This window comes from Puntigrus tetrazona, chromosome 2, assembly GCF_018831695.1.
Source record: "Puntigrus tetrazona isolate hp1 chromosome 2, ASM1883169v1, whole genome shotgun sequence".
In the NCBI taxonomy this organism is placed as follows: domain Eukaryota; kingdom Metazoa; phylum Chordata; class Actinopteri; order Cypriniformes; family Cyprinidae; genus Puntigrus; species Puntigrus tetrazona.
In genome coordinates this window covers 15,033,935-15,052,680 of record NC_056700.1, presented here as the reverse complement: position 1 = coordinate 15,052,680, position 18,746 = coordinate 15,033,935, and the positions used below count along the sequence as shown (strand labels likewise).

The 18,746-nt window shown below is 37.3% G+C and overlaps 1 protein-coding gene across 1 annotated transcript in view; it reads left to right on the top strand.

Annotated features, from left to right (window-relative positions):
- The window catches only part of asap1a (ArfGAP with SH3 domain, ankyrin repeat and PH domain 1a), a 38,131-nt gene extending 20,406 nt beyond the window's left edge, over positions 1–17,725 (top strand). The window contains 26 exon segments of the mRNA XM_043220668.1: positions 1,082–1,131; positions 1,339–1,468; positions 2,792–2,877; positions 3,293–3,368; positions 3,685–3,703; positions 3,706–3,770; positions 4,357–4,365; positions 4,721–4,821; positions 5,328–5,397; positions 6,673–6,760; positions 6,943–6,991; positions 7,709–7,872; positions 8,027–8,160; positions 8,732–8,823; positions 8,965–9,151; positions 9,466–9,551; positions 9,654–9,769; positions 10,378–10,445; positions 10,636–10,743; positions 11,251–11,476; positions 12,345–12,506; positions 13,799–13,874; positions 14,139–14,203; positions 14,290–14,846; positions 15,460–15,582; positions 15,673–17,725. Coding sequence (XP_043076603.1) covers positions 1,082–1,131; positions 1,339–1,468; positions 2,792–2,877; positions 3,293–3,368; positions 3,685–3,703; positions 3,706–3,770; positions 4,357–4,365; positions 4,721–4,821; positions 5,328–5,397; positions 6,673–6,760; positions 6,943–6,991; positions 7,709–7,872; positions 8,027–8,160; positions 8,732–8,823; positions 8,965–9,151; positions 9,466–9,551; positions 9,654–9,769; positions 10,378–10,445; positions 10,636–10,743; positions 11,251–11,476; positions 12,345–12,506; positions 13,799–13,874; positions 14,139–14,203; positions 14,290–14,846; positions 15,460–15,582; positions 15,673–15,747 — 2,982 coding nt within the window. The 3' untranslated portion in view covers positions 15,748–17,725.
- The last annotated feature ends 1,021 nt before the right edge of the window (positions 17,726–18,746 follow it).

The window sequence follows — 18,746 nt, the reverse complement described above, 5'->3', positions numbered from 1 at the left end:
GTTGCATCAGAATTACTGCAGAGCTCAATATGGTGGATATACTAAATGTGTGTGTGTGTATTTGTATGCTTTTATATTTTTTTACTGTTATTGGAGTAGTAAATAATATTATTTAATGAAAAAATTATTTAAATGCACATTCTAACGCACATTACAGAAAAGTTGATGATTTTTACTTTTTAAGATTTTTTTTACAGATGTAGTTTATTAAAGTAATTTCTTAGATTAAATTTATTCATTCTAATATCATTGTTTTACATTTATTTACATTATTTATATAATTGGTAATGCTTTAGAATAGGCTTGTTAACTATGAACTACGACTTCTCTCATCATATTTTTTTTAATTGCTGCTCACTAATAGTTAGTAAGGTAGTTGTTAAGTTTAGGTATTGGGTAGGATTAGGGACGAGAATTTTTTTTGTTTGTGAGCATTTAGTGAGCATTTAGTTCCTACATAAGTCCCGCTTCGGCTTCCAGCTTCCAGCTTTATTTGATGTGTAAAACAGCATAATAAATGGGAACTCTTAAAAATAGGAATGAAAAGCTACATAAAAGTGCAGAACTGCACCGAGGGAGACCTGTCACATCTTTTCATGCTCTGACTTATATGTATTCAGAAGCATAAACCGCTGTAAGCTTCTGGATTCTGCTTCAGCAGTATGAATATATTCATGCTGTAAACATATTTATGCTCATGCCCTTTCTAAGAAGCCAGCAAGCCGATACACCTCAGGTGAAGTAACATACTCCAAAACAACCTCATGTGATTCATGATCAATTATTATTTGAGCAGATGAACATTTGGGCAGTAGAGAAGTGAATAACGTCATTAACTCCAGAGAATAGGTTCTTGAGAGTGGGAAAATCTGATGAAGCAATTGCATTACCACAGTCCATATCAGTCACTACTGTACTTCAGGGCAGTGAGTTTCACAGCACTGATTAAATCTCTTGATTTCTTTGTTGCTTTATATTGTATAATAATGTGTTCAGTTTAACAACTGTAAAAAATGGCCTGTAACTTTGCACAGTAAACCTAATTGCCTCCTGCACTACTTATGTTATTTCCCCAACACAGGATCTTAAAAAACCTTTTGACAAGGCCTGGAAAGACTATGAGACCAAGTTGTAAGTATCATTATTGTGTGTTTATGTTCATTTTTCATATATACAAAATGTTTTTAAATGTAATGTGTGATCTACAGCCGTTTTACGGCTATGCTCAAACAACAGTATATCATCATTATAGTCAAAGAGCCATTTGCAGTCACCTCTAGCTGAATTTAAGATTCAATTTTTTTCTGTTATCTTCTGTTTCTTGCCTTCTTGTTGTAGCACAAAAATTGAGAAGGAGAAGAGGGAACATGCCAAGCAGCATGGCATGATCCGTACCGAGATCACCGGCGCAGAGATCGCAGAGGAGATGGAAAAGGAACGGAGGATCTTTCAACTGCAGATGTGTGAGGTGTGTGGGCTTGTGAAAATGTAAAATTTCTGTCTCTTTACTTAGGTTTCACCAAGAGAAGTTAGCTTGATGGTAGTTAGGTTGTTCAGCAACTTCAGGTTGTCTCTTGTTCTTTTCTGTCATGATGTCTTTTCTAAATTGGGGTGTTGTTGAAGGCCAGGAAATACATTCGTCTCAGTAGCTCTGGATCAGGTTTTGAAGCAGCTGCTTGAGACATGATGGCTCGGCTGTGTCTTTACTCATGAATATTAATTAGGCCATTCTGACGTTGCTAGGTAACATTGCTGAACCATCCATTCACATAACCTGATTAATATTCATGAGTCGGGCAACAGTGGGCTTTGTATTTTCAGGTGCAGAATATGCCAGAGAGTAGACATAGCAGGATATCAGACCAGCTTTATGTTTAAACATCATTTTACATGGAATTTAGCTGTTTTTATACATGTTGTGTACACATTTAAATAAATTTATCTGAAGCTCAGGTCTGCAGTAGAGCATTTGGTCATCTTTGAGATCGAAGCTACAAATTATAACAACAATTTAATGCTGAATTATTAAGTGCAAAACATTTAATGATCAAATTAAACAAAAATAGTTCTAAGGCTCAAACAAATAAAACAACTGGATTTAATAATCAAAACAATAAACAAATAAACTTATAATACAAGCTAAAATATAAATATGTATATAAAATAAGTATGTTAATGAGACTAAAGACTGCCCATTAGTTTTTCCCAATTATATCTCAGGACATCAGAGCCGGCGGAGAATTCTAGAAGATCTGCTTTTTCTACAATTAAAAACTGAATGGCTTCTGACACCCTGGAGCTAACATCTCCAAAACCTTTGAAGCGAATTTTCAGAGACATTATCTTTATTAAACAAGCCTAAACAAGTACATTCTCGCCTAAACATTGCGTAAAACTACATTCTGTGACACATACACAGTATTATTTACAAAGTTATAGTGGATTTGGATGTCCGCCATGACAGTCACTGTGAGAAATACTTTAAGCGGAGTGATACCAATGGTGAAACAGTTGTAAGTCCTGATGTCAGTAGAATATTGCACTCCTGAGAGCCAGTCGGAATCGAGGACCAGAAAGAACTGTTGTGTGAATTATAATAACAGCTGATGCAGGCTAAAGTGGTTCCCTCTGTTGTGGAAGGGTGGAGCATTTAAACACGATTCCTATAGCTGAGCCACTTTAACCACTTCAAAGCGTGCATGTGTGTGTTTAGAAGGGTGCAGCGTTGAAGTATATTCCTGTTAACACACCAGTGTCTCTTTGTGCTTTATTGTCCACGATTTCCCAACAGTACCTCATCAAAGTGAACGAGATTAAGACCAAGAAGGGAGTGGATCTTCTCCAGAATCTCATCAAGTATTATCATGCACAGTGCAAGTGAGTGTCCAAGAATGAGTGAATGTAACAGAACAGATTAATTCATAGGAATTGCCTACTAGACTAGTTGAGATATTCATATTAAGGTATGAAGTGGAGATAATGTTTGAAATTTTATGTGGTTATTACATTTCAAAGTTTTGGGGTTAGTGATATTTAAAAAAGACACAAGATCAAAAGTGACAGTGAAGGGATCATCAAAGATTCCTGAAAAAAAATACTGGTTGTATACACACAAAATATATCCATATAGCTAACAGTTATTTTATCATTTAATAATTTTTGATCACATAAATGTAACCTTAATGAGCTTATTTCAAAAACATTAAGAAAAAATCTTACTGACCCCAAACTCTTGAGCATTATTTTATTTAGTGTTGAACATATGCCTTACAGCCTTGCTCTTTTCTCTCAGTTTTTTCCAGGATGGATTGAAAACCGCTGACAAGTTGAAGCAGTATATAGAGAAATTAGCAGCTGATCTCTATAATGTTAGTTAAACTTTCATTTGATAATTCCTTTTTGCTGTTTTCTGTTAATATGTTGTTAGTTCAGTTATTATGTAGCTGTACTTGTGAGAACATTGTGGTTATATTAAATAGTATATCATGAGACAAGCATTATTAATATGAGCCCTCGAGAGTAAAACATCATCTCATATTCAGACAGAAGATAGTATAGCTCACATCTAACTGTTCCTTCGAACATGTAATAAATGTTTACTAGCAATGCCTGCTTAAAATGATGTGTTTGTTTCATATTGCTTATTTTGCCATATATTTTAACACATTACATTTGTATTGTCAGATAAAACAGACCCAGGACGAAGAAAAAAGCAGCTCACAGCTCTCAGAGACCTCATTAAATCGTCTTTACAACTGGACCAGAAAGAGGTAGGTACATCACCGGAGGATATATCCTCTGCCTTTAATCCAAAATAGTTTGACGAGACCTTTCTGTCTTTGATTTACTGATCACAGAGGATAATTTATCAGAATAGTGCCAATTCCTTTCATTTTTGTATGCAACAACGGACTTAACATGTACTCGACGTTAAAGATGTGAGTCCAGATGTGAATTTGCTTTTCATGTCCAGTTTGTCATGACATTTGCCGCCTCTGTGAGACATTATAATGTAGGTTTTCAGTATGTGTGCGTAAGCGTACACGTTCGTTCTCATGAGAGAGAGAGGAAACATGGACATTAGGGTCAGGCAGTGACAACACAAGCTCTTTTGTAGAGCCCAGCGTTTGATCTTTTATGTGTTTTGTTTGGAGTTGATGTCCATTTGAACCGGACGTCTCTGTTCTCGATTGAATAACAATGTTCTGCGTTGAATTATCCTCGAATGCGGCTGTGAATATTGTATAATGTTAGGTTCGCTCTTATTTTTATTCTGTGCACACTGCTATAATAATAATCTGACATCTGCATTTCTGACTCCTCTCCTTTTTCCTTTTCACTGCTTTCCAACTGAAGTCTAGGAGAGTAAGTTAAATAACATTTAATGACAGTTTTTCCCCCTTTTCATATATATTTGATATATTGTGTGTGTCAAAAGTCTGAAAGCCCTACAAAAAATGCTTTTAATTTTCTTTTAGTTTTGCATTTTTCGAATTTAATAATGTAGCATTGCATATAACACTTACATTCATTAAAATATTTTTTCCTTTGCTCTTTGTTAAAAATTAAAGAAACATTTTTTTATATAAATTATGCCACGCTTTTAATGTAGTTTTATACATTTGGTCACACTGTTAAAAAAAACAATTTCCTAATTAAAATAATATCATGTCATACTTTTTATTTATTCGATTATGGCTGTTTTTTTGATGATGTGCAGGATTCTCAGAGCAAGCAGAGCGGTTACAGTATGCACCAGCTGCAGGGCAATAAGGAGTTTGGCAGTGAGAAGAAGGGCTATCTGTTTAAGAAGAGTGATGGGTGAGCTCAGTTTGTTGTGAAATGTAGTCTGATGTTCTTGTTTTTTTAAATATTCTGTGTAGTGCCACTTAATTGTGTCTAAATCGTGCCTAATGGAATTGGCTACAGTGTAATTAATTGATTGAGCATTAGCACATTGCTGAACGCTGCTTTCTCAGGCTTTATAGTGTCAAGCAATTTAAATAAATACAGTAAAAACATCAGGCAACAAGATACTTACATCAGGCACTTTCCTTAAATAAGCTCTTTTTAAAGAAATAGATGTTACGTTTAAATTACTACATAATTTGAATGTTAATTTGTGGTAATTTGTTAGAAAGTCTGGTCCAAAATTAATAGTTGTATTCAGCAAGGACACACTAAATTGAATAAAGGTGACAGACAGTGTTACAAAACACACCGTTTTCAACATTGATACAATTATGAGAATTAGCATATTAGAATAATAAAACTGAATTTGAATTCTTTTGAAAAAAGAAAACATTTTTCTTGTCTGTTTTTTTCAGGATCCGCAAAGTGTGGCAGAGGAGGAAGTGCTCAGTGAAAAATGGCATTCTTACAATCTCCCATGCCACAGTAAGTACTTGCCACACTGTAAGATATACTCATATTTGGTGACTAGCTGAAATTTGCATTAAAAGGATAGTTCTTCTTACCGATCGACAGACAGTAACTTAAACGTTTTAATTATAGCTGTAGCTTTCAAACTGTTGTATATAAACATTGAAGCAACACAGATGCCACAGATTAATTATCTTAAGACATTTTGATTCCTCATTATAGCACTAAAACCTCTCACTCGCTGTGTAAAGGTGAACACGGGGGGTAGTGGTGCCCAGTTGCCATAGAAACATGCACCCGGTGCAATCTGACTCATACACTAATGATATTAGCACGAACGAGACCCAGCATGCTCCGGGCCCCAGGTGGTCTATGAGTTTCCTCATGTAATCTGCTGTAAGGACGCTGTTGCTCAGCAGATGCCGTGTGGAGCAAGTAAATTTTGCTCTCTGATATCAGGGGCAATGTGCTCATATTCCTGTCTGATAGCATTTTAATGTGAAGAACTTTTCTGCCATCACATCCTTATGTTTCATCAGCGTAAAGGTACTCCTCCAGTGCTATTTCTGTTTAGTCACCTTGGGTTTAACCAAATTTAAGTTATTATTTGTATGAATTATTCAGAAACAAAACAAGTCATTATTGTGGATACATTAGTATTGCACATGAATATTTCCTGAATTTATTGAATGGTAATGCAGTGAGTTAAACACGTCTCACATTTTTTTCTCAAGTCTGTAATTGTCGAAGAAACAGCTGGTTGCAAATTGAGCATTGGATGGATTGATTGCTCATTTGCAACCAGTTACTTGTAAAATATTTAGCATGTATCTGAAGTATGATTTCTTCAATACTGCCAACTGTAGGTGTCAGGCAAGAAAATAACAAAAGATTTTGCCACAATAACATATATCTGTAACTAATATGTAAGGTTATTGTGGCAATTTTTTTTGCATGAGCAAGAAATTCATTAGATTTTAAAATGCAAGTAAATGCATATATATATATATATATATATATATATATATATATATATACATTATAGTGCAATAAAATAATTTATAACAACAAATAACATTTTATTTGCAATAATAGCTGAAATTCAGCTTGTAACTAACTAAGCCTAATTTTTAAATGCCTTTTAGGCCTTACTGGCCAAGTGACATGGCCCATCGAGTCTCAAAGTGGTCCAGGGGCCATCATACTATCTTCATTGTTAAGCCCTGGTGAAGCTCTGTTATGTCTGTCTATCTTTGGATCATTTACTCACTGTAATCACACTGTGTCCAGTCCAACAGGCAGCCCGTGAGACTGAATCTGCTGACCTGCCAGGTTAAACCCAGCGGAGAGGATAAGAAGTGCTTTGACCTCATCTCCCGTGAGTGGCTACACATTTCCCCAGCCAAACTTCAGAGTACTTTCATCCATACCAAGTGCTAGCAAGGCCTCTGGAAGTCGTAACTCCATTACTTGGCCAGAGAGCACTAAGTGCAGTGTTCAGGGCAGTTAACATAATGCACTTCTTTCCTCTAATAATCTGTCTGCTTGTTCCCCCTGCAGATAATCGAACATATCATTTCCAGGCAGAGGATGAACAGGAGTTTGTGATGTAAGTGTGAATGCACGAGGTTGAGAGTGGATACCATCTGCTATGTCTCTGTTCTCATGCTCACAAGTGAGAACAAGATGCGTGTGTATGAGTGCTTTTGCATGCTAATGAGATGAGTGCGTGTTTGTGTGTATTTCATCTTTGGCTGGGCTATGAATGGGTCACAGGCTTGATGCAGTTATGGAAAGCAAAGCATTTGCAAATAAATATTAAGTCTTTTTTACTTCTATGTTAATCTAATCTATGTTAATTCTATCTATTCCAATACTCACATGAAATATGGGTGGGTTTAAATAAAAATTGTTTGTCAGATCAAGATGTAAATACCTGGAAATAAAAGCTGGCACGTAAATCTCTTGTCTCAAAAATAAAGGAATTGGCTTTACTGTCCTAATACTTTTGGAGTGGAGTGTAAGTAAAAATGAAGAATAAAGTGAAAGCTAGCAAGTTTATTATCAATATTGAATATTTACTATATCGCCCATCCTTTTCGCATAGTATTTTGCTGACATGTTAAACCTGTGTGTGTGTTTTGATATATTATATCTGTATGACACATTTATATTGATATATAAATGAGTGTTTGTGTTTATTTGTTCATGTGTTGTTTCACATAATATATTGCGTGTGCGTGTCCATCTGTAGAGGTGCGCAAGCAATTAATGCATATATTTATATATATTTATATATATATGTGTGTTAATGTGTGATGTGCAGATGGATCTCAGTGCTGACTAACAGTAAGGAGGAGGCTCTGAACATGGCGTTTCGTGGAGAGCAAAGTGCTGGAGATGACAGTTTGGAAGACCTGACTAAAGCCATCATCGAGGACGTGCTGCGCATACCTGGAAATGAAGTCTGCTGCGACTGTGGTGCACCAGGTTAGCTGAGTTTGCGTGCGAAAGTGTTGTAGCAGTTGAATCTGACAGAAAGTAGAGTTTCATAGCTTCATGCGCCACCTTGTGGCTGAGAAGTGAATGGCATATCAACAAATGCAATAAAAGTTCTAATTTTCACCTGTTTTATCTGCTCTAGAGCCTAAATGGTTATCCACTAACCTGGGCATCCTGACATGCATCGAGTGTTCAGGGATTCACAGGGAAATGGGAGTCCATATTTCACGCATCCAGTCCATGGAACTCGATAAACTCGGCACCTCTGAACTCTTGGTAATCTTAACAGTAATTTAAACTTTAAATTTTAATTTTTCGAAAAGGATTTTAGGGTCAGTAAGTTTTGTTTTCTTTAAGTCTTTCAGAAATTATTCAGTAAGGATGTATTTTATTAATTGATATTGGCATTTAGAAATTTCATATTATATAAATGCAGTTCTTTTAAACTTTCTATTTATCCAAGAATTCCTCACCCCTAAAATTAAGCAGCACAATTGTTTTCAACATCGATAATAATAAGAAATGTGTTTTGAGCACCAAATCAACATGTTAAAATGGTTTCTGAAGGATCATGCGACATTGAACACTGAATAGAATATATTGAATGGACATTAATTTTTAGTCATTTTAAATTGCAATAATATCTCACAATATTACCTTTTTGCTGCATTTTTAAACATAATTGAATAAATGTTTGAAAAGTAATTTGTATGTATATTCATTACAAATGATTAAGCATTGTCAGCATTTAGCTAAATGTATTTCTACTTAGAAATACACAAATTATAGTTATTCTATGAAATGTTAATATGCTTGTTACTAATAGCTGACTGATATCTCTCCACAGCTGGCTAAGAATGTGGGTAACAGCAGTTTTAATGAAATATTAGAAGGGAACCTGCCAAGTCCTTCACCAAAGCCAACACCGTCAAGTGACATGTGAGTAGCAGCCTACCTAGCAAGCATTAACAAAATACAGACAGAACTGCGGATTGTAGCTATCAGAAGTCCTTTTGTTTAGTAGGTAATGCGTTAATTCATATGTGAAGCAGTATGTGCTTACAAAACCACATTTTGTAGGACCGAGAGGAAGGAGTACATAAACGCGAAGTATGTGGAGCACAGGTTTGCTCGGAGGACAGCCACTACAGCCACAGCCAGACAGGGCGACTTATATGAGGCTGTGAGAACTCGAGACCTGATGGCTCTTATTCAGCTCTATGCAGATGGAGTGGAGCTAATGGATCCATTTCCAGAAGCAGGACAGGTATTGATCTCTGACTAATAGTTTGTCACGGACCTGCTGATTTATATGCTGCTTATTTAGAGAAATATAGCCATTTATTCCCCAGAGTGTACATGAACTGACTTCAGGACAAATGACTAGTGTGGCTTTTTGCGAATGTGCCCATTCAGTATTTTTTGTAAGATGCTTCCTGTTTATTTTGGCGGATCTTAAATCTGTTTATTCTCACAGTCAATTGCAAGAATAAGCTATAAAGCTGTACAGCATATTTAATTAAAAATAAAAATCTAATAATTCTAAGTAATGCTGATTTTGACTGAATTATGGGTCAACAGGACCCTGGAGAGACAGCTCTGCACTTTGCTGTGCGGACATCAGACCAGACCTCACTGCACCTGGTGGACTTTCTCGTCCAAAACAGGTATAGGACAGAATATTCTGTTGCGCACGTTAGTCCGCAGACACTCATCATTAGGAGAGATTAAAGCTGCAAGACGTTAAATATGGTTCTGTGTGTGTACAGTGGAACTCTAGACAGACAGACTGATAGTGGAAACGCTGCTCTCCATTACTGCTGCACATATGAGAAGCCAGAGTGTCTCAAACTGCTGCTCAGGGGAAAACCATCTATTGACCTAGGTAAGTGGGTTATCTTTAGCGTTTCCCCAAAGATGAGACATCATCTGCAGTTATTTCAAAATAAATAAAAGCAATTTGTGCGATGATTGATTGTAGAAGATTGTTTCAGCTTAAAGATAATCGTAAATTGTTAAAAATTGTAATTGACAATGTTTAGAACAGTAAGCTGAAAATGTAATGGAACTCTAGTATTGTTAAATATTGCAATTTAACAGTTTTCTATTTTAATTAATGTATTCCTGTAATAAATGTATGAAAAAAAAACCTTACTGACTTTAACCTTAAAAAATGATTTTTAGAGTTTATTGTTTTTTGAGAGGTTTAAAAACAAGTTAAAATACAAGGCTCTGGGACCCGCACGCCTGTGTGAAAGCTTGAAGGCTCATCCTTCAACATGTTTCATTCCTTAAATTCTTTGAGTAATACACAGTTGTCACCACCTGAAGTCTTTGGTTTTTGATTTTTGCGCAATAGAAATATATGTAAATTTTCCCAAACGTAATATATATGAGGCAAAAAATCTAAAAACAAAGTTATTGCTAATTCTTAATTTTATCAGAATGGTAATAGCGATGCTTTTCTTATGCGATGTGTGCGTTTTATTTCAGTGAATCAAAACGGGGAGACTGCTTTGGACATTGCCAGACGGCTGAAAAATGCACAGTGTGAAGAGCTAGTGAGTGATCATTTTGTGCAGTGTTTATTTTTCTATGTCACCGACACTGTTAATTACAGAAGAATTTTGCCATATAGCACCTGTAATTTCACTACACATGTCATGTAATTACTCAAAACATGCCCTTTTTTGGCATTAGTGTCAGAGAGGAGAAGTGTATTACATGAAGGTCTTGTGATTGGTTGCGCAGCTGGTGGAGGCAGCAGCCGGGAGGTTTAATCCTCACGTGCATGTGGAGTATGAGTGGAATCTGCGGCTGGAGGAGATCGACGAGAGTGACGATGACCTAGATGACAAGGTTTGTGCAGCTACCTTGTTTTGTCCCATATCTCCCTGTGCTAATGCTCCACTTTGCTCTGTCAGTTAACAGCTCCTTCTTTATGCACTTCATTTAATAAGCATGAGCATTATGAGTCATTTTCTGTACTAAAGGCATAGTTCACCCAAAAAATTTACTCACATTTCCAAACCTTTATGAATTTCTTTGTTCTGCCGGACATTTTGAAAAACAATTGTTACCAGGCTGTTTTGGGTCACTATTGTTTTTCTTTCTTTTTTTTCTACTATGGAAGTCAGAGCGATTTAAATGTATTGCAAAATCACAATCATTTGACTGCATCACATAAAAGTTTATCCTCATCTGCAGAGATCCATGGCTTGAGAAATTAGAACTGAAAACACCAGTGGGAAACAAAATATTGCAACATTTAGATGCCACCTCAACACTGCATATCTACAGCGTCACCCGGTGCATTCAGTTATAATAGCAAGGTTTTAATTTGAGTAAATATTTTTCCATCCCTAGCCCAGTCCAGTGAAGAAAGAGCGTTCCCCCCGACCTCAGAGCTTCTGTCATTCCTCAAGCGTGTCCCCTCAGGAGAAGCTGTCTTTGCCGGGGTATATAGGACACAGGGACAAACAGCGGCTCTCCTATGGAGCCTTTGCCAATCCCGTCTACAGCACCTCAACCGATACACCTGCGTCTCCGGTATCAGAGGGGCCCACAATAGCCAGCAAGACCACTTCAAAAGGTATACACACCTTTAAGATCAATATGCATGATACTGCAGATAAAAAAAGAGTAGGTCGAGTGACTGGAAAGGTAAAACATGTTGGTATATTGACTTGTTTGCATGTTCCTGATATGTTTGCATTAACTCTAATTGCGGGGGAGGTTGAAAGTGCTATCAGTGGAGGCTAATCGTGAGTGATTGTGAAACATCCTCTCACACCACAACCACTGTTTGCTTGCACAGTGAACTGGAATGTGCAACCTTTGGCTTTTGTTTCAACTAATCGGATATCAGCCCGCCGCCTGCATTCTGGGATCATATTAAAGGAATAGTTCACCCAAAATCCAAAATTAGTTGAAAACGCTCACCCCCAGGCTATCCCAGATATAAATGAGTTTGTTTCTTCATTGGAACAGATTTGGAGAAACTTAGTGTTTTATCACTTGCTCACTAATGGATCCTCTGCAGTGAATAGGTGCCATCAGAATGAGAGTTTAGACAGCTGACAAAAAACATATCAAAGTATCAGTCTATCAAGTAGCTTCTTGTACATTTAAAAGTTGTATGTTTGTATGATTGTAATGTTTTTATCAGCCTCGTATCCTGACATGACCCATTCACTGGATAGGATCCATTGGTGAGCAAGGGATTTAATGCTCAGTTGCTCCAAATCTGTTTTGATGAAAAAAGAAATCAAGTAAATTTTCCACAAATTTCAATTTTGGGTGCACTATTCCTCTAAATGTGGTTATCTTGATTATTTTAGTTGAGTTTCTGGAAATCACTTTACGCTCCTCGTGTGGTGATGGGAGTGCTGACTTTGCCCTTGTGTTCCGGTGCGTTCAGGCCTCATTTGTTTCTCGACCAATCACGTCATCTCTTTCAGCTCCGTCCATTGGACCGCCCACCTCCCTGCCGCTGGGATCACAATCAAGTGCAGGAGGCAGCTCCACTCTGTCTAAGAAGAGAGCGCCTCCTCCACCTCCCGGACACAAGCGCACCCTCTCAGACCCCCCCAGCCCCGTACTTCAGGGCCCGCAGAGCAAAGGTGCGTCCAGGTGGCAACACCTCCGTTTTGTGACTGCAGAAACAACATCCCGTCGCCACCTCTGCTGGCAGAAAAAAGCAAAATTCTTGCAGTTTTGTTGTTTTGGTGCTGAGAGTGGTAGTGGTGTTGGTGTGAAGTGGGTGGGTATGAATTCTAAAACTGATCTTCATATGCTCACTGCAATGAAGTGATACTCTGAGTAATTTATTTAGGGCTCCTGTTAATGAGTATGTGTTAATGATTAAAGACTGAGAGCTTTTTGAATGGAACCGTGACATATCAAACACCCTTAAAGAATGTTAACACAATTACTGCTTGACTTTACATTTTCTTCAGTATTTTCTCTTTCCTCACCCCACAATGAGAGTTAAAGTGGTTCATCTCCATTTGATCATCATATTAATCAGCTTATGGCTGCTTTCTTTTCATTTAGTTATTCTGAGCTTTGTGATTTAATAACAACAATTCAGTTCATGTTGCATTGCATTGAAATTATCCTATCAATTTGTTTAAAGGTAAATTCGAGATTTACCTTTTGAATTTTTAGAATAGAATGTAAAATAGAATATTTAAAATAGAATTTAGAATTACTAGAATTAAAATGGTGATTAAAATTTAATACTGTTTGATTAAAAAATCGATTTAGGAAATAATTGCTAAATTATTGCACTATTATTGTTTTTTCATGTTTATTTTTTAACATAGTCAAGAATATCAAGACCTCTGGGGTAGAACAGGGTACAATCACCATTTTAATTTTTATTAAATTAATTTTTTATTTTTTTAATGACACTGGATGTGTTTAGAAACTTACATGCTTGGTTGATTTAATGTGCCCCAATACATTTTGCTAGGTTCATTTATTGTTAAATGAACGTGCATTTAATATAAACCAATAATAACACATTAATGCTTTTTAAAAAGTCTTGTGGCACTAAAATCTACCATATTTATGAAAAGAGACAATTTTCAGGTTCCCCCAAACACTCTCCTAATCTATCATTGGTCGTATATCCAGATGTTGAACCTAATTGGTTGAGCTAATTTTGTTCTGTTGCACTGGTTGTGATGTCCTAACAAACTGACATAGCTTTCATTAATTTTTCAGAAAAAATCAGCCTGCAGTTGGCTTTATTATATTTGTCTTGTTATTTAACACCATAAAATAAGCATCATCTTCAGGATGATGACATACACATAAAAACAAGAGTGTAAAGCATGAGTAGGGCTTTTAATGGAATACAGGAAACCTGCTTTAAACCTCTTCCCTCTTTTAATTTTGAACCTCACAGGAAGTGAGTCCACACCTGTTTCTGCAAATAGGACATCCCCAGCCAATAAGTTTGAGGGAATTCAGCAGCAGCAAAGGTGCTGCACCACACTCACATTCAGACAAACCTGCTGTTTCATGGTTTTCATTCTTTAACACCAGTTTTCTTTTATAAACCTATTAAAGTTTGGCATTTTTACAACGTAATAATCCTATTTTGCACAACAATCATTTGTGCAGTTTATTGCATGTAAAATTTATCTTAAAGTTAAAAATACATTTTTGTTACCTTTGAAAATCCATCGTGAAGGTTTTTCTAGTCTGTCAAAGAGATCTTAATGACATGTCCTTCTTGATTTCAGCACTACTTCTATGAACACAAAAGCAACATTTGGCCCACGAGTTCTTCCCAAACTACCTCAAAAAGGTATATTTCACATGGCATCAACTACAATTTGTTTATTTTTATTTCTAAATGTGTAACTTATATATATTGACCTACATATCTTTTAGTGGCACTACGGAAGATCGACACAATCCACCTCCCCTCAGTGGACAAGTCTGGTCCTGATGTTCTGCAGAAACCCCCACAGGCCCAGGACACGCCTCCCACCAGAGCTTCAGATACAATAACTAGACCCACTGAGCCGCCACCTAAAATCCCACAAGCCGCAGAACGCTCCCAGCCTGTGGAGGTGCCACAGAAACCACATATCTCAGACCTTCCCCCCAAGCCACAGCTATCTGATCTTCCCCCAAAACCACAATTGTCGGATTTACCTCCCAAACCTCAGCTTTCTGACCTGCCCCCGAAACCTCAGCTTAAAGATCTGCCCCCGAAGCCGCAGCTCTCTGACCTCCCATGCAGGCCTACGTTGACTTCAGCAGCTGACACCACTCAGAGGCAAACGACGCATGAGGAAACAAGTCCAAAGCCTCAGCTGACAGAGGTGCAGTCATTCAGTCAGCTGGAGGAGCTCTCTCCTAGACAGGCCAGTGAGGACACTAATGGTGCACCTGCAGGAGCTGTGGAGATGCCGGTCCCGATGCCACGGAAGATAAACACGGTGGTGAGTGAAAATACATTTGAATGAATTTTATATATGTACTGTGGACCCAAAAAGACAACCAATGCACAAATGTATTTTTTGTCCTCGGGGATAGTAAAAGTAAAAATAAAAGTAAATAGTTAATTAATTACCATGTCCTTCCAAACCCAAACACAACTTAAGATATTTTTGATTAAATCCAATTCTGACCCTACATAGACAGCAATGCAACTACCATGTTCAAGGCCCAGAAAGGTAGAAATTACATTGGTAAAATAGTCCACATGACATCAGTGGTTCAACTGTCATTTTGTCATGTTAGCATAGAAAACAAAATTTTACTTTTTTTATATATCCTCTCTTCCGTGTCAGTCTTTAATGCGCGTTTATAAACGGGAGATTTTGGGGTAAACCGTTTTCAAGTACACTATGTAATATCTATGTAATATATATATAATAAAATATAGAAGAAATACTATACAATAAATGTAAAACATTAGAATATCAAAATATAAAACATTTATTTTAAATTAAAGTATCTCACATTGTCCTGTTTTTACTGTATTTGTCATTTAATGAATGCATCCTTGGTGATCATGAGAGATCCAAATGACCCTAAAACCTTTTTGTGCAGGGCAAGAATAAAATAAGGCGTGTGAAAACCATCTACGATTGCCAAGCGGATAATGACGACGAGTTGACTTTTGTGGAGGGGGAGGTAATAATTGTTACAGGAGAGGAAGACCAGGAGTGGTGGGTGAGTATATCCGTACCGTGCAGTTGCTACAGGTGTTGTACATTCCATTTTAGACCAGACTGTCAGATTCATCAACCTGCCTTTTCACAGATCGGGCACATAGAGGGGCAGCCTGAACGGAAAGGGGTCTTCCCAATGTCCTTCGTGCACATTCTGTCAGACTGACAGAGCATAAGCGGCAGCCGAGAGGCTCTCTAACTAGCACAAGCTCCGCTCTCTCTGGCCTCACACTGGACTGTGGGCATTGTCTCTGTACATAGCTGCTGAAACCCAAACGGTCTCCAAACCAACGAAACATGAAGTATCAAACCCATATGCTCCCTTAATCCTCAAGGGTGAAATGTGTAAACTATGTGTTGTTCATAAACTGTGTTATCCTGCCTACCAGTATTATCGTAGCCATGGCAGCCCAGCATGCCAAACTGGGTTTGCAGTAGCTATACTTGGAAATTTAGCACTTAACATGTATGCTGTAACTTTGTGTATGTGTACACATATAGAATTATACGTATGTCCATTTTAAGTGTGTCTTTGTACATACATATGCACAGATGTAAGTGTATATTTATGTACGTATGTATAATGTACAAGTGTGCAAATGTATGTTAACCCTGCTTGCTTACGGAGCCAGAGTGACTCTAGACATTGTAGTGTACTGTTTTAAAAAGAAAAAAAGATCATCTCGTAGAAGGCGTAAATGATGAGCAAGAATACTTAAATACTTTACCAGTGTTGAAATTCCCAGCATAGCGGGATTCTGGTCAGGGATCAAAACCAAAACGTAAAGGTTTGAACATCTCATCTGCTCTACATGAACAATCAAAATATGCATTCACTCGGTTTGCATCGCTCACGTGAAAAAAGACAGAAGTCATCTTTATCCTGAACGCCTCGGTGAGTAGAAGACAAATTTACAGCCCTAAAAAAATTGCTGACTCAATGCTACCACTTTCTACCGATGTGTTCACATAGCGGCTGTATCTAAGGACGTTACCACATATAACCGGTAATAATTTAAGAATGAACCACTGGATAGCTCATATCGGTCAAACTTTTAGGTGTCTACTGTGGGACCGCTTCATTCCTTCCCTATTGTCGTTTAATGCCAAATCAGACAAAACCGATGCCTCAGCTCTGGGAAAGTGTCCTTGTCGATATTCTTTTATTAGATCATACAACAGCTTACCTTATTCATTCGGTCTCCGGTTATCAGTCATAATTTATAACGTTTCACTCGTACATGGATCGGACTGGTCAAGCGCTGTTGGCTTTGTATAAAAATGGATATATGTTGAGCAGAACACAATCTGTTATAGGTTGCTTAGGAGGAGTTTTGTTGTTTGCATAAAGTGACTGTGGAATGTGACTTTTTTTTTTTTGGTTTGTTTTGTTCATTTATGTTGAAATGAGCTGCAAGGGGACCCGGCAGTGAGTGACTGACTCGGTATGACTCAGAATGAACTAACGCTGCCTCTTTTCTCGTTACCCTATCAGGGAGACCAGCATTCACTCTTGGTTTTTAACTATTATTGTATTAACAAAAGATGATGTATTAATGAATGCCACCTGTACTATATTTGATGATGATAGTATTTGACATTTATAGGGCTAAAGTGTTTCAGCATGGAGAGAGGGATGGAACCTTCAAGTGTAGTTTATTATGGGTTTTGTTTCTCTGTTATAGGTCATGTTGCGATTAAATAAAAGTTAACTAAGGATAAAATAACAGGAATTCAGCACAAAGAACATCTCTGCTCCATGAACAAGGCAAAACGACTTTAAGCTTGTGGTATAGAGTTGTGGACGCACCATTCCTGGACTGTTTTGTTTAGACCCCCATTGATGAGCCCTTTGTTGGACCACGTCTATCTGTTTAGATGTTCAATCCGGCGCAGCTCCAGATCATGGATTCCTGTGCTGCTAATATCGTAGCATAATAAAAGTCTGGAAACAGTGAAAAGGACAAATTCACTTTTAAGTGAATAAACTGGATTCAGTCCTAATGTTAAATTTAGGATGCATTTTGACACTCTCTCTTACCTTTTTTTCTGTGTTTGCTGCACTGTAAGTTCAGTCAGAAAGAAAAATCAAACTTGGCCATCAAGTCTTCGAATCTTAAAATAAAGACTTTACGTTGAAACCATGTAGTCTCGGTGTTATTTATTTATTCATTTTATTTGACATACGGTGTCAGTTAAAAAAAAAAATTCAGAATTCTTTAACATTAATACTAACAGAAAAGGACATTGACCTTTTCATGAATTTCACATACATATTCACATCACAAACATTTCGAGGGGAAAAATGCATTAACCACTGACACCAATGATAAAACGACAAAACCGCTCTTAAAGGAATACTCCGCTTTAAAAAGAAAATAAAAAGGCTCATCTCCAACTCCTCTAGAGTTAAAAACTATTTGGGTTTCACAGTTTTTGAATCCATTCAGCCCGTCTAAGGGTATGGCGATAGCACTTTTAGCATAGATAATTGAATCAGATTAGACCAGAAGCATCTCGTGTAAAAATGACCACAAAGTTTTGACATTTTTCCTATATTAACTTGACTCTTCTGTAGTTGCATCATGTACTAAGACCGGCGGAAAATGAAAAGTCGCGGATTTCTGTGCTGATACGACTAGGGACTATATACTGTCATTCCGGCGTAATAATCAAGGAGCTCCGCTGCCGTACCATGGCCGCAGCAGGCGCAGTGATATCACGTACACGACGTAACCACAGAAGAGCCAAGTTTTAAATATCGTAACTCTTTGGTCACTTTTAAACGAGATGCTTCTGGTCTAATCTGATTCAATGAGCCGTGCTAAGCTATGCTAAAAGTGCATTGTCCAAATGATCGATTTTTCATTTTCGAGAAAAATCATTAGGATATTAAGTAGAGATCATGTTTAATAAAGACATTTCATAAATGTCCACCGTGCCTATAACAACGCTACACACAACAAAATGTTGTCCCATCCTAAAACCCTACATCAATGGAAAGCTTATTTATTCAACGTTCAGGTGGCGTATCCATATCAAATGATGCTTTGAAACTGAAAATGACCCGTAAAGCACAACTTTACCTGTTGTATGAGTGCAAAAGAACTAGAGCGTTTCCATATTTTCATTACACAAACATTGCTGCATCGATAAAGCGAATTG